The sequence below is a fragment of the Symphalangus syndactylus genome, chromosome 15 (genome assembly GCF_028878055.3).
Source record: "Symphalangus syndactylus isolate Jambi chromosome 15, NHGRI_mSymSyn1-v2.1_pri, whole genome shotgun sequence".
Taxonomy (NCBI): domain Eukaryota; kingdom Metazoa; phylum Chordata; class Mammalia; order Primates; family Hylobatidae; genus Symphalangus; species Symphalangus syndactylus.
In genome coordinates, this window is record NC_072437.2 from 88,760,214 (window position 1) to 88,774,408 (window position 14,195).

The window sequence follows — 14,195 nt, forward strand, 5'->3', positions numbered from 1 at the left end:
TTTCTGATGTCATAGTTTTCTGTTAGATATAGATATAGATGTAAATATAGACAGTATGTATGTATTTCCCATATCTTCACACTTGTTTTGCTCTTTTTATTATAGACCCTTTAAAATATTTATCAGACTTATTTTAAAGATTCTATCTGATAATTCCAACATCTAGGCTATTTCTGGACCTGCTTCTATTGGCTATTTTCTCTATTGGCTGTCCACTACATTACTATTTTCTTGTTTCTTCTTGCATCTCATATTTTTCATTATCTAATTGAATGACCCATATTGTGTGTGAAAATACAGTAGAGACTGAAGTAGATAATATTTATCCTCCAGAAAATGTTACATCCCTACAGAATTAGGCTGCTGGAATGGGCAGTAAGTAAATCTAATCCATATTTGAGTTGGGTCAGGGCTTTTCTAGAAATATTGGTAGATTCCATGCACCACTGGTTTCAAATATTATGAAGGCTGAATCAGAACTTTCAGTACAGCAGAGCTTAGAATCTGAGCACCAGCAAGGCTCTGAGGACCTTGAATACTGTACAGCCAATCCACAGCTTTTGGAATTGTAGGAGATCTCCTTCTGCATTACAGCCCAATAGTGAGATTTTCAGAAGTCTCTTTGCTCTTCAGTCCCACCCTGGCTCTCTGCACCTTGGGAAAATTTTCTCTGCCACTCCTCCTTGCCCTCATATTTCAAAAGGTCATCGTAGTGTACTTGGTGAAGACGAAGAGTACTTCAGCTGGATTTCTCTCAGTTCTCTTACTCTAACATTAGCCTTTAATGGGCCACTGCTTTGCATTTGGGAAAGGCCCCAAACACCTCAGGGACTCGGGAGTTCTCTCAGCTCTCCTCTCCTGTCCTAGTTTTTGGCTGACTAATCCCCTGCACCTGGCCTATGAGGAAGAGTTGGTAGATGAGTACAGACTCTGTGGCTGGGACTCTTTGGCATTCTAACCTGTTGTTTCAGCCCTGTGACCATTAAAAATCCACTAAAATTTAGACAGGCTTATCCCTACCCTCACCTCTGGTGGATTACTTCTTCTGCTGCCCTGCCAAGATTGAATGCAATTATGGGTGACTTCTCTTTGAAAGGGTTTGTCACTTCCTGGAATTTAGTTTATTTTGATTCCTTTGCTTTCTGGTGGGAAAAAAAAAAAAAAAAAAAAAAAACAACTGCTAGCATGGGAACAACAGTCTCTTACAGCTTTCTACAACCTAATCAGATTGCTTGTTGTTTTTACTTTCTAGATTTTCTTCTCCTTGAAATAAAATTGTAACTTCCTCTAGGAAAAGAGGATTCTCTGAACCCTTCAAAGCACTGAGTAATACTGTCTCATACATGGATGGATCTCAGTAAATGTATATTAAAGCTATATGAATAAAATAATAGAATATCTCAGTGCAAAATAATTGCACAATTCTGTTAAGAGAGAAAGTATTTCCAGTTCTTTCCCCTACATCCTTGAATAAACCCATGTGGTATGCTGTTTCTGGTGGATATTTAATGATGCTCCTAATTATGTCCATAGTCTTACCTTGGAATTGCTAACATCCTTTCCTATTTTTTTCTTGGTAAATCCACCTTGAGAGTTTCCCAGAATTCATTGTCTAATCTCATTCTTATTGGTGTAGCATTATTTTCATCTCTGGCGCTATGACCCTTTCATACACACATGCACACACACACACACACACACACACACACACACACGCACACTACGCTTTCCATTTTTATTTTTATTTTTTCACCAGTGACTTACACAAGCGTCCTTTAACTGAAACATTTATCTCTTACCTAACCTTCTTATATCTCTTCCCTCATTACCTCTCATCCTGATTTTTTATTTATTACATTGGATTTTTATTCCACTGATGCACACTGTGTTTACAATGAGTCATTATGGCAGCTGTCTTGTTCTTGTGACTATCTAAGGCCAGCTTTTACTTAGAAGACTACAGTAGATGCTGTAGCCATGATCTGCACTGTTTCTCAGCTTGTAACTCACCATGGTCAGAGTGAGTGCAGCACATTTTCAGAATCTCCTGTAAAAAGGTTATAATGTGGAAAAATCATATTCCATCTTATAGTTGGCTTTGTTTATTTTGAATTGACTAGTTTATTTTGAATTTCTGACTGATATTAGCAGAGGAAGGATTTAGAAATCAAAGGCAGAGAGACGCCGCTCTCAGCCATCCGAGGAGCATTAGGATCTGCTGAGCCAGCAGAGGAAGACATTCATTTTTCATCTCCAAAACTGTTCAAATTTTTTAGAGTGTGAACAAACTTCCAGACTTGGAAGCGTACTTTTCTGTGAGAAAGGCGAGCAGATGTCTCGCTAGTGGCCACGTGGTGGAAGGAAAGCCATTCTGAATATCTTTTTTTTTTAATTTTATTATTATTATACTTTAAGTTTTAGGGTACATGTGCACATATCTTACGGCATCACGGTGCCTGGCCTGCTGACTGCAGGCAGCTTCACACCTCAGCCTGAGTTCTGAACCTGTCAGATGGCATGCTGGAGACATAATTTCCTAAGCAGGAAAAGTTGGCTGCTCACTAAACCTGAACCACTTGTTGAAATGCTTGAACAAAAAAGCAGGAATTATAAATGAGCTGGTTTTTAAGATGGATTGAGCCCTGCTAGGTAAATAGGAAGAACTGCTCAGCACTGTCCTAAATTACCAACAAAGGAAGCTTGCAGTCAATCGTAGGAAAACCTTGAGCACCGCAGCAGCCTCTGAAATTTGAGAAAAGTTGAGACTATAGTAGCCTTAGGAATATCTCTATTAGGGACATATGCAAGAGAAGAAAAGGGCTAGGATACATTACCCATTTTAATGACGGCAACTTACCCAGTAATCACCTAAGCACATAAGCAGAATTCTACTTTCATGTGCGAGATGTTTGGCATTAAGCCAAGTACTCAGTTGCTCTGTACCTGGATGGATTCTCCAGTAACAGGATTCATCACTTCCTTTGCAGAAATTCTCATCCCCAAGGCAAAATTAGCCACTCTTTGAGCATGGCTTCCAATAGGCACTGGTACACCTCCTACCACCATATAAGCATCTCCTACTGTTTCTACCTATCAGAGAAAAAAAAAATAGGTATTCAGAGGGATTCCTTCATGCACTAAACATGTCACTACACTTTTTTTCATTTTCCATATATTGACAAAGGGACTATACTAAAGCTGGTGATTGATTCTTTGCTAAGGGTATGAGGGGCATGAGGGAGGAGGTGAGAAGGAAAAGGACTCAGGAAACAACCATGAGAGAGCCAAAAGGCCTTTCCTGCTTTTGGTGGAAACAAATCCCAGAGAAGTGGAAGCTCCTGGAGTAGTTACGTGATGGTATATATGAGATAACACATTGTTTGGGTTCTATTTTCTGCTGAATTTAGGAGTAGGAGAACTATGCTCTAGGAAAACATCTGACATCCAGGTGCCCCTCAAGGACACCAGAGTGCCATCTTAGCACTGAGCATTCTAAAAACAATTCCTAAAAACTAGAATTCCTAAAATACTTCCAATTCCCTTTCAGCTTTTATTCTGACCCCACACTCATGCACACCAAACCCCAGACCAACGCAGACAGAGGCAAAGGGAGACTTCGAATCAAGCACTCGCCCTGCGTGAGCACACCGTGAAACATCCCACATTGCACAGACACTTACTTTATAGACCGCGTGCACACTGGTTAATCTGTCAAACTTGGAGTACATGGAGTTCAGCATGTTCACTATTTGTATAGGTTCACAGGCAGTACAGATGTTAGTAAATGTCACTACATCGCTGAAAAGAATCATGCAGCTTTTAAATTCTCCTACAACAGAAACCAGGTATCAGTGAGAAACAAGGAGATCGACTAATAAGTCCATGAATTCTGGATTAAGAGGCCCTGTGAGAATCAAACCTGCCTGTGCCTTGTGGGAAAAGGAGCCGGATGCCATTCTCCATTCAACATCACCCAACACACGTTTACTGAGTGCCCGCTGCAAGCTAGTCCTACTAGGAGAATCATATCACAGGGGTCAAGCAGACCAGGCGCTCGCCCCCAAGGAGCCCCCAGTCTAATGAAGGAGACATAAAAGTGAACAAATGCTTCTAGTAAGATGCGACCAGTGCTGTGAGAGGACAGAAGGGGCCCCTAGCAAGTGGGCCAAGCAGAGCCTGAGCTACAGGAGGCCTGGGGACAGGGCTGACAGAGACTGGTCACTGTGAAGTGGAGGGTCCCCGTCTTTGTATGGCAGGGAAGCTACCTTGTCCTGAACACTTGCTCCTAAATCATGCCCCTGATTCCACCTTGGCCCCCATTCATGCTAACTTCCACATAGCAGCCAGATGCCCTGTTTAAGTCAGATCTCCTATTCTTTGATCTCAAATCTTTCATGACTTCCATCACACTTAGAATGCAACCCAAAGTCCTGACCATGGCCTACAGAGAGGACCCCCCACCTCTGTCCCTGCCACCTCTCTGACCCCATGTCCCTCTGGCTTCCTCCACTCTGGCCACACTGGCCTCATGGGCTTTCTCCAGCATGCCAAGTGCCTCCTGCCTTCGGGCTTCTACACCTAAAAAAAACAGGTGTTTCCTCTGCCTGACACTTTTCTCAAATATCTACAGGGCCTGTTACTCACATTTCAAATGTAACCAACTCAGTGAGAACTCTCTTGACCACCCTGTATAAAATAGCCCCTAGACTGGCTAACCTCTTAGCTCAATTGCCTTCCACCCACTCCATACACATGTGACATTATATATATATATATACATATATATACACACATATATATGTGTATGTATATGTATGTGTATATATATATGTGTGCATATATATTTACATATATATACATACACATATATGTGTATATATGTATGTGTATATATATATGTGTGCATATATATTTACATATATATGCACACATATGTGTATATATAGTGTGTATATGTAAATATATATATTTAAATGTATATATGTAAATATATATACACAATATATATGTGTGTGTATATGTAAATATATACACACATATACATATATGCATCTATATGTGTGTGTGTATATGTAAATATATATACACATATATATATATTTTTTGAGACAAAAGTCTCGCTCTGTCACCCAGGCTAGAGTGCAGTGGCACGATCTCGGCTCACTGCAACCTCCACCTCTTGGGTTCAAGCATTTCTCTTGCCTCAGCCTCCCAAGTAGCTGGGACTACAGGCACATGCCGCCATGCCTGGCTAATTTTTTGTATTTTTAGTAGAGACAGGGTTTCACCGTGTTGTCCAGGCTGGTCTCGAACTCCTGAGCTGAGGCAATCTGCCCGCCCAGCCTCCCAAAGTGCTGGGATTACAGGCGTGAGCCACCACGCCCGGCCTCATATTTCGTATGGAATGGTTTATTTGGTTATTGTCTACCTCCCCATTAGAATACAAAGCTCCATGAGACAGGAGACTGTCAGTTTAGATCTCTGCCATATCCCAAGCACCTAAAGCAGGGCCTGGCACATAGGAAATGCTCAATAAACATCGAGTGAGTGAATCAATGACTCCTTGAACACAGCCGGGTGCCTTCTTTGTTAGTTAAGGCTCTGATGGTAATTTCCCGTTTGTGGAACTTTCCCTTCTCCTTGGCTTCTGGCCTATCGTCCTCTCTTCATATTCCTCCTGTCTTTCTGATCTCCTTGTTTTATATCTTTCCTTGGCTTCTCAACCTTCTTAAAAGTTCCCTAAAGAGTAATACTCCACTCTCTTCTCACTTCCTGTCCTCTATGTGATCTTATCCACCATTCACAGAGTCTATGATTAACCCTGCCCACACTGCAATAACTGCCAGATGTATAGCTCCATGCCACAATGTTCCTATGAGCTCTCACTAAGATTCCTACCACGATCAGGCTATGTGGAGTATCCCACAGACATCTCCAGCTCAATGGTTCTAAAATGGACCTTATTATTCTCCCCCAACCCTGCTCTTCTTTCTGGCCCTGTCTTAGGATAAAGCATCCCATTTTTCCATGCAAGAAGCCTCAGACCCATGCCTGCCTCCTCTGTCTTACCTTCCCCATCTAGTCAGTGAGGAAATCCTGCTGATTCTTCCTCAGGCTGCCCTAGTTCAGGCCTCTACCATCAATCAGCTGTGCCCTTATGGGCTTTCAGCCCCACCTCACACATTCACTACACTGCAGCCAAAATCGGATTTATAAAACTCATCATGTCGCTTCCATAATAAGAGAAGAAACTTCAATGAATTCTCACTGCCTACAAAATAAAAGACAATTTCCTTTTCCTTAATAGTCCAGATTCATCACTGCATCACCTGAACCCCACCCTACCCACTCAGTGTCACCAGACCCCACTTTTCCACATATCCCATGCTCTGGGAACATGCCCCATGGTATTTATTTGCACATTGCCTTAACTTTGCTCTTACTAGCCCATTCTCTGGAAATGCCTTTTTCCTCTTTGCTTGCTGAAATTCAGCCTCAAGGCCCAACTCCAGTGTCACACACTTTTGAGAGGTGCCTCCACAACTCCAACCCACCCCCCATCTCCTTATCTCCTGACATCTATTTATTATTAATTTGCCTGTCCCCATGTTGCCATAGCACCTTATGTGATGGAAAGAGTATGGATTTTGGAGTTAGATGGCCTTAACACAGTTAGTCTCCAGCTCTTTCATTTATCAGCTGTGCTGAATGTCAATATGCTCAGCAATATGGTATGGACAACACCTCCCTCATAGAAATGTTGAGAAAATTTAATGAAACAGCACATGTAAGATGTCTAACATGGATCCTGGCACAATAATTGCTCCTTAATGCAAATTAGTTTCTTTTCCTTTGGTCATTTCCACCCCCATTAATTTATTCTGCATATATCTATCAAACTCACAAGGCTGTAAACTCCTCTGTGTCCCCAGATCTGGAGCAGCACCCTGGCACAGAGTAAGTTTGCCAGGCATGTCTGGTGAATGAACACAATCCCATGACAAATGGAAAGTGAGTTCAGGGTAAACACGGCATGCCTGCCTCCATAAATAGTATACTGTCCCAGAATGGTCCTCAGAAGAACCCTATGATTTAACTAGTGTGCGAGTGTAGTATTTCTAGTTATAGTTAAGAACCCTACCCATTGTCACTGAGTAATGAGGCCAGTCTCAGGACACATCCTTAAATTCTTAGAGAATTTAATGTGTGTGTGGTTGACAACCATTTTTATATAATTCATGTTTCACTCCTGTATTACTTTTATTATTATTATTATCAATGTAGAGAGAACAAACCTAAGAATGTGCAGGTGGAGTAGTTACCCCAAGATCATGTCACTTACAAGTGACAGAGCCAGAATTCAAAACCACTTCTGTCTGGCTTCAAAGCCTGTGGCTCTGACCACTAAGACATACCACCCTCTGCTCAGAGGACCCTGTGCAGGAGAGGGTGCCTTACCTGCAGCCACCTTTTTGCCCTCCCTTAGCTGGTTGGCCACATGTTTGGGCAGCATGGCATAAAGCAAGGTCTCTGTTTTCTTCTTTTCAATGGCCAAGTGCTTGGAGAGGACCCGTAGCTCCTCCTTCTTCCTTTCCAGCTGGTTGGACAGCTCTATCTCAGCCAGCCGCTGCTGGTTCAGGAGGATGAGATCCCTGGTGATGTCATGGGGGGCAATGTCAGAAAGATGCATATTGAGTTCTTCCAGCTCTTGCAGGCTGCGGAGCTTCGGAGAACACAGGTACACCATGCACCGCATGGACTCCATCCAGATCATCTGGCCTTGCCGTCATGGAGAGAAATGCAACAATAGAGTATGTCACCAGTAGGGACTGAGACGAGCTCGCTGGACAACCAATCATCTCCCACACTGTGTGCTTCTAGCCACTGCACAGTCACGCTCTTTCTCTTTTACCCAAGGTCTGTGAGAACTTATTCATCTCCCCTCTTTCCCTAGCAGCTCTGGCCATTGCCTACATTGAAGTGGCTACCATCTATCAATGGCCTCCATGCTACTGATGCCAACACAAGTTTCTTGGCCTTTTCTTTACTCAGCCTTTCTGCTGTTTGATGCTGTTAACCAGACCCTTCTTCCTGAAATCTCACTTCCTAGGACTTCTCTGACACTGCTTTCTCTCTGAGATGTCCCCTAATTCTTTGAATTTTTTATTTACATTATTTTAATCTCATTCCTTAAACGTTAGTGTTCCTGAGGGTTCTGTCTTGGTATTCTCATTTAGCATCACACAACTGCATCCTACACCATGCTGACTGAATCTGAATTTCCAGAGAAACCTTGCTTCCTGAACTCAATATGTGTATTTCTTTAAAAATAGATATGTTTGTTATGTTATTGTAAAAGCAGTACACATTCACTGTGGAAAACAAAAAAAGTGAAAGAAAATAGTAAACATCACCCATAATCATACCACATGGAAAATTACTGTTAATATTTTGTAGTATGTCTTTGTTTTACAAAAAAAGAGGAATTACATGGCATCTTCTTTTCATAATCTGAATTTTTCACTTAAAATATATAACATATTCTTTCATAGTATTAAATATAGATATGCATCTTAATTTTTGCTGGTTACCTTGCTCGTACTGCATTTTATTAAATAATAAGCTAGTATTGATTGTATTATATCTAGCTTATCATTGTATAAACAACATTGCGATGAATAAGCTTGAGGCAGTCTTTGTGTATAATCATGGCTAGTTAGTTTGTTAAAAAGATATATTCTCAGACACGGGTTACTTAGACAAAGAATATGCTCATTTTTAAGGCTTTTGATACATATTGCCAAAGTACCCTCTAGGATGATTGTGACAATTAATACCTCCATGAATAGTGTTTCTTTTTCTTCTGTTCTCCCTATTAGGTATCTGTTCATGGATATCTGCACTGAACTCATCTTCAATCCCCTACACAAATCTTGTCTTTCTATTAGTTCTTTCATTACATATGTGGTTAGTCCCTATGATGAGCTAGGCACACCGTTTTAAGCATTGAGGATACAGCAGTGACTCAAACTGACAAAAATCCCTGCCTCAAGGACATTACGTCTTTTTTTCAGTTAATTGCACCTTCATCACCCAGTTACCCAATCAAGGAAGCTAATTATTATCCTAACGATTCTCTTCCACCCCCTACATCCAGTCACCAAGTCCTGCCTTAATTATCTTGTGAGTCTATCCTCCAATTGCCACCCCAGTGCCACTGCCAGAGTTTAGCACCTTAGAGTTTCTTCCCTGCACTCCAGAAGCAGCCTTTGTCTGGCCTCCCAGGATCCATTTTCTCTACACTCGGACCCATCCTTCACACACCTCCAGAGTGATCATTCTAAACATCAAATCTGATCATGGCAGACACTTCAACATGTTTCCAGCTGCATGATAGAGTTCAAGTCCTCATCTTGCCAGCCTCCTCTCCCATCACTCCACTCTATACCTCACTCGGGTTCCCAGAACACGTCATTCTCCCCTTGGACATCCCCCCAGCTCTACCTGTGCTTATCCCTGGAATAACTAAACATCCCTCTAATAGAAAGATAGCTCAAAATGTGTGCCCTTTCATGGCATATACAAAAATTTGCTCAAAATGAATCAAAGACCTAAATGTAAGAGCTAAAACATAAACTCTTAAAAGAAAACATAGAAGAAAAGTTTCACAACATCAGATTTGGCAACAGTTTCTTGGATGTGGCACCAAAATCACTGGCAACAAAAGAGAAAATAGATAAATTGGATTTCATCAAAATTAAAATCTTTTGTGCATCAAAGGACACAACCAACAGTGAAAAGGTAACACACAGAATATATTTGCAGATTATATATCTGATAAGAGGTTAACATTCAGAATGTACAAGAAATTCCTACAACTCAACTGCAAAAGCAAACAACCCAATTAAAAATGGACAGAAGACTTGAATAGACATTTTTCTGAAGAATAAGAATTGGCCATTAAGCACATGAAAAGATGCTCAATATCACTAATCATTAGAGAAATACAGATCAAAACCACAATGAGATACCACTTCACACCCATTAAGATGGCTACTATTTTTTAAAAAGCAAATAAGTGTTCATGAGGATGTGGAGAAATTGGAACACTTGTCCATTGATGTCCATGATAGGAATGTAACATAGAGCAGCCACTATGAAAATCAGTATGGAAGTTCCTAATTTTAATAAATTAAAAATAAAATTACCATATAATCCAGCAATGCCACTTCTGAATATATATTCCAAATAAATGATGGCAGGGACTCAAGGAGACATTTGTATGCCAACATTTGTAGTAGTATTATTTGCAATAGCAAAGTGGTGGAAGAAATCCAAGTGTCCATTGATGGGTGAATGGATACAGAAAATGTTGTATATTCATACAATGGAATATTATTCAGCCTTAAAAAGGCAGGAAATTCTGACACATGCTACAATATGGATGAACTTTAAAGACATTATGCTAATCGAAATAGGCCAGTCACAAAAGGACAAGTACCGTATTATTCCACTTATATGAGGTATCAAGACTTGTCAAATTCATAGGAACAGAAGGTACAATGCTGGTTACCAGGGAATTGAGGAAGGACAAATGAGTTATTGTTTAATAGGCAGAGTTTCAGTTTTGCACAATATAAAAAAGTTCTGGAAATGGATGGTAGTGAATGTGCTTAATACCAATGAACTGTACATTTAAAAATTATTAAAATGGTGAATTTTGTTATGTAAATTTTACTAAAATTAAAAACAAAATGTGGGCCCTACTAATAGTGAGTTCGATGATCATGTTGCTACAGAAAATACAGACATTAATTTAATACCAATAGTACCTCATGCATTCTGAAAATTTTGGTAACATATCAGAATTTTATAATTACATAATGTATATACTTTTATAATTATGTATGTAACTATATTACATATATAGTTTATGTCTAAACCAGAGATGGTTGAGGAAATAAAATATATTCTTTACAGATCAAGTCAAGTGGAAACGTCAGAAGAAAGAAAACATGTTCTCAATGTAGCTCCTATCCCACTTTTTAGGAAATTGGAAAACTTTGCCTCTTCCCTTTCTGATCAATCTCTCAAACAGGCAGGGAACAACAGGAAAGGAGTGAGTGATTACCTCGAAGTTTGAGTGTGGTCTGACTTTGCCATGCTACAGGCATCATTTCTCTCCATGTCTTCAGGACAAATTGACTGTTGATAAATTTGCGGATGCTGAAAATGTTGACGGTAACTTGAGGATGAATGATGGAGAAATACTCATCCAGTTGAATCTTCTGGGTTTGGAGTCCTGGTACGTACTTCTGAATGTTCACTCTGGCTTGCTTCACCCTTAGCTATCCACAGAGGACAGATATAAGACTGAGGAATAGAAAGCAACCCCTCTCCCCATAAACTTTCCCTTGGAAATAACATTCTAGCCATGTTCTGTGGCTCACTATCGGGAAAGGGGGTCAGTAACGGAATCAATGTCATGGAAGTAATAAATTTTTTTGAAACAATCAAATCTGTGCTAATGTCTGAAAGAGAAAAGAATAGTACAAGAGTGCTGAGAGGCTTATTTCTGACTAAAGAGAACTGAGGTTACAGCTCTCTATTGGGCTAATAGTTCCTCCCTCACTCTCTGAGACAACACTCTCTCTCACTCTCTCTAGCATTTACTAATGAAGAAACTAGCAAATTCTATAGCATTGGATCTATCACCCAGGCCTGGGTGAAGAAATCCATCAAGGGGGTGGGGGGATAACTTTCACTACTATCTCCAGTGAACACACAGAAAGAAGAAGTAAAATAGGTGTCCTTTAAATGAGTTCATAATCAATTCAGTTGACATATATTTTATCCATGGAAATGGATTAACAATCAAACTTAAATAGTTACGCTCACAACTCTCACAGAGCAGTGGCTTGAGTTGACATGACCCCTTCCCTGTATTCAAGATGCAGAATGTGAAGCTGGGTGGGATGGAGACATACATGGTGGTCAGAAGGATGGGAAGAGTTCATGGGTAGAATTCCACCCTATTGTTGCTACTGACTGTGTTCTGTTGTCTCTTTATGTAGTGAATTTTAGCGTCACTTCCTTTTCCCCTTTTTTCTAATGGTAAGCTTTCCCATGCACTTACTAGTTCAAACCTCCCTTTCTACCCTATGAAGAAGATTCTGCATTCTGGATTCTGGAGGATACCACAATATGAAAAGGAAATCAATGGTCCTGCCAGGGTAAAGCCTAGTCTTCCAAGCCCTGGGAATTTCTCAGGGACTTGAAAATCTCCACTGTTCATGAAGGACTGTAAATCATGCTCACTTCCCTGGCTTAGCCCCAATTCTAAGCTACAGAGGGAAGAGTCTCTTACTGATTCATCAAACATAATGTGGAAAGGAAAAGCGTTGCAGAATGTCTTCTCTTCAATCCAGAGTCTCTCAGGATAAATTGGCTCAAAGGTGTTCAAGAGATGCCCTGGACATAGAAAAAGAAAGTGCTGATGAGAAGCAGCTCCCACCTCCACCCTTGCACAGAGCAGAACTTGGGATAGGGATAGTATCTTAAGTGTTTCACAAGCAAAGTGCAATCTCACTTCTTTTGCATGGGCTCCCTCAGCATCTCCAGATGGCCACAGCAATTCTTCTTCCAAATTAAAACAAACAGAAAACTTGCTACCAGGTTGAGAAGCCCTCCTGCCCCCTGCCAAGTTTCTGCCTGCCACTGAAGAGTTTCTGGGCCAATTGAGTATGTCTCGCCATGAACACAGAGTCGGCATTGAAATGGTGACAGCCAGACAATGAGCTAGCAGAGCAGAGCGTGTGCTCCGGGCCCAGCATCAGGGACATTTGCCATGGAGCTTTTTAGACTGACAGTTTTGGGTGGCACGTGAAAATTTAACCAACAGTCCTATTTGGCAGGGGGTAGAGATTCGAAATGGAGCCTTTTTGATATGAAAATCTCCTAGACAAAGGATGTCAATTGCGTGTTTGACTCACTTGCCATGGCTTGAAGGACGCAAAATGCAGCCCTTTGAGCCCTGCAGACCTTCTCCCAGATGCGTGTCACCTGGCCCATTGAGCCGTGACTCAGAGCACCCTAACTCCCTTCTCCCAGTGGATCAGAGCCCTTATTCAGACTCAGGCGTTAGGTGCTAATCGTTAAACGGGCTCAGTGCCCACAGGGGTACCTTAGCAAGCCTAATGCCTGCATTTTGCAAATGAGAAGATGGAGACTCTTGTCCAGGGTCACACAGCTCCTTAGGCACAGAGCCAGAAACTTGCTTTCTTGGCTCTTGATCTAGTGTCGTTTGCTGGGCGACTAGGGTTGTTATCCACAGATCTCCAGTCCAGAAATGTGTCCAAATGGAGAAGCCCTGACTGCAGAAGAGGAGCTGTGGAAAATTCATTGTTCCTGATGGCACATCAGTGCTCATCTTCCTTCTCTCCACCCATCACCTGTTGGGGGTGATTCCAATTGTGTCTCCAAAAACTTTTTCTTAGGACGGGGAGACGATGTCTCCATGTCACCTGGCACAAATAATGAGAGGCAATGGAAGGACAATTAGAGCCTGACATTTTAAAGTTAAAAACCATGGTCACCAAATCCAAGCTTTGCAGAAACGAGTGCCAACATAATTGCAGAGGGCTTGGCCCTGTCAGTGTACACTGGTAGCTACTCCTGAGAATCAAGCAATCTTTCTGATCTCAGAGCTGAGCTTGGGAGAATCACTCACTTACCTTTTCCAAACATGACTATGCTTCTCACAACATCCCAGTGGGATTTTTTTCACAGGACAAGCAGAGACATTCAAATATTTCTCCTTCATCCTGAGGAAAGCTGCCTGGAGGGCCTGCAGATGGCAGGGAGACAGGTACCTGGTCACATGACTGGAGAAGCACAAACCCCATTTGCTGTGATGGGGTCCACCTTTAAATAAGGAACTGTATCCATGGCCAGAGGAATATCAGGAGGGCTTACAAGATCAATTCTACCAAGACTTTAGCGTTCCCGGTATTTTTTAACCAAATTAGTCCTCATGCTGTTTCTCTATCAAAGAAAGCAATAACTTTTTAGAAAATCTCAAGAGGGAACTAGGATGATATCTGGTAAGAAAATCATGCACGAACATTTCTTCCTGTAGTTGAAGATTCTGCAGTGAACAGACTCTGAGATGGACTTTGAAAATACTCTAAGGAATC

The 14,195-nt window shown here is 41.3% G+C and overlaps 1 protein-coding gene across 1 annotated transcript in view; it reads right to left on the reverse strand.

Moving 5' to 3' along the window:
- LOC129463770 (guanylate cyclase soluble subunit beta-2-like) overlaps nt 1-14,195 on the reverse strand; it is a 76,535-nt gene that overhangs the window by 18,968 nt on the left and 43,372 nt on the right. The window contains 7 exon segments of the mRNA XM_063618513.1: nt 2,944-3,090; nt 3,681-3,829; nt 7,459-7,779; nt 11,132-11,348; nt 12,368-12,471; nt 13,734-13,782; nt 13,784-13,846. Of these exon segments, the coding sequence (XP_063474583.1) occupies nt 2,944-3,090; nt 3,681-3,829; nt 7,459-7,779; nt 11,132-11,348; nt 12,368-12,471; nt 13,734-13,782; nt 13,784-13,846 (1,050 nt within the window).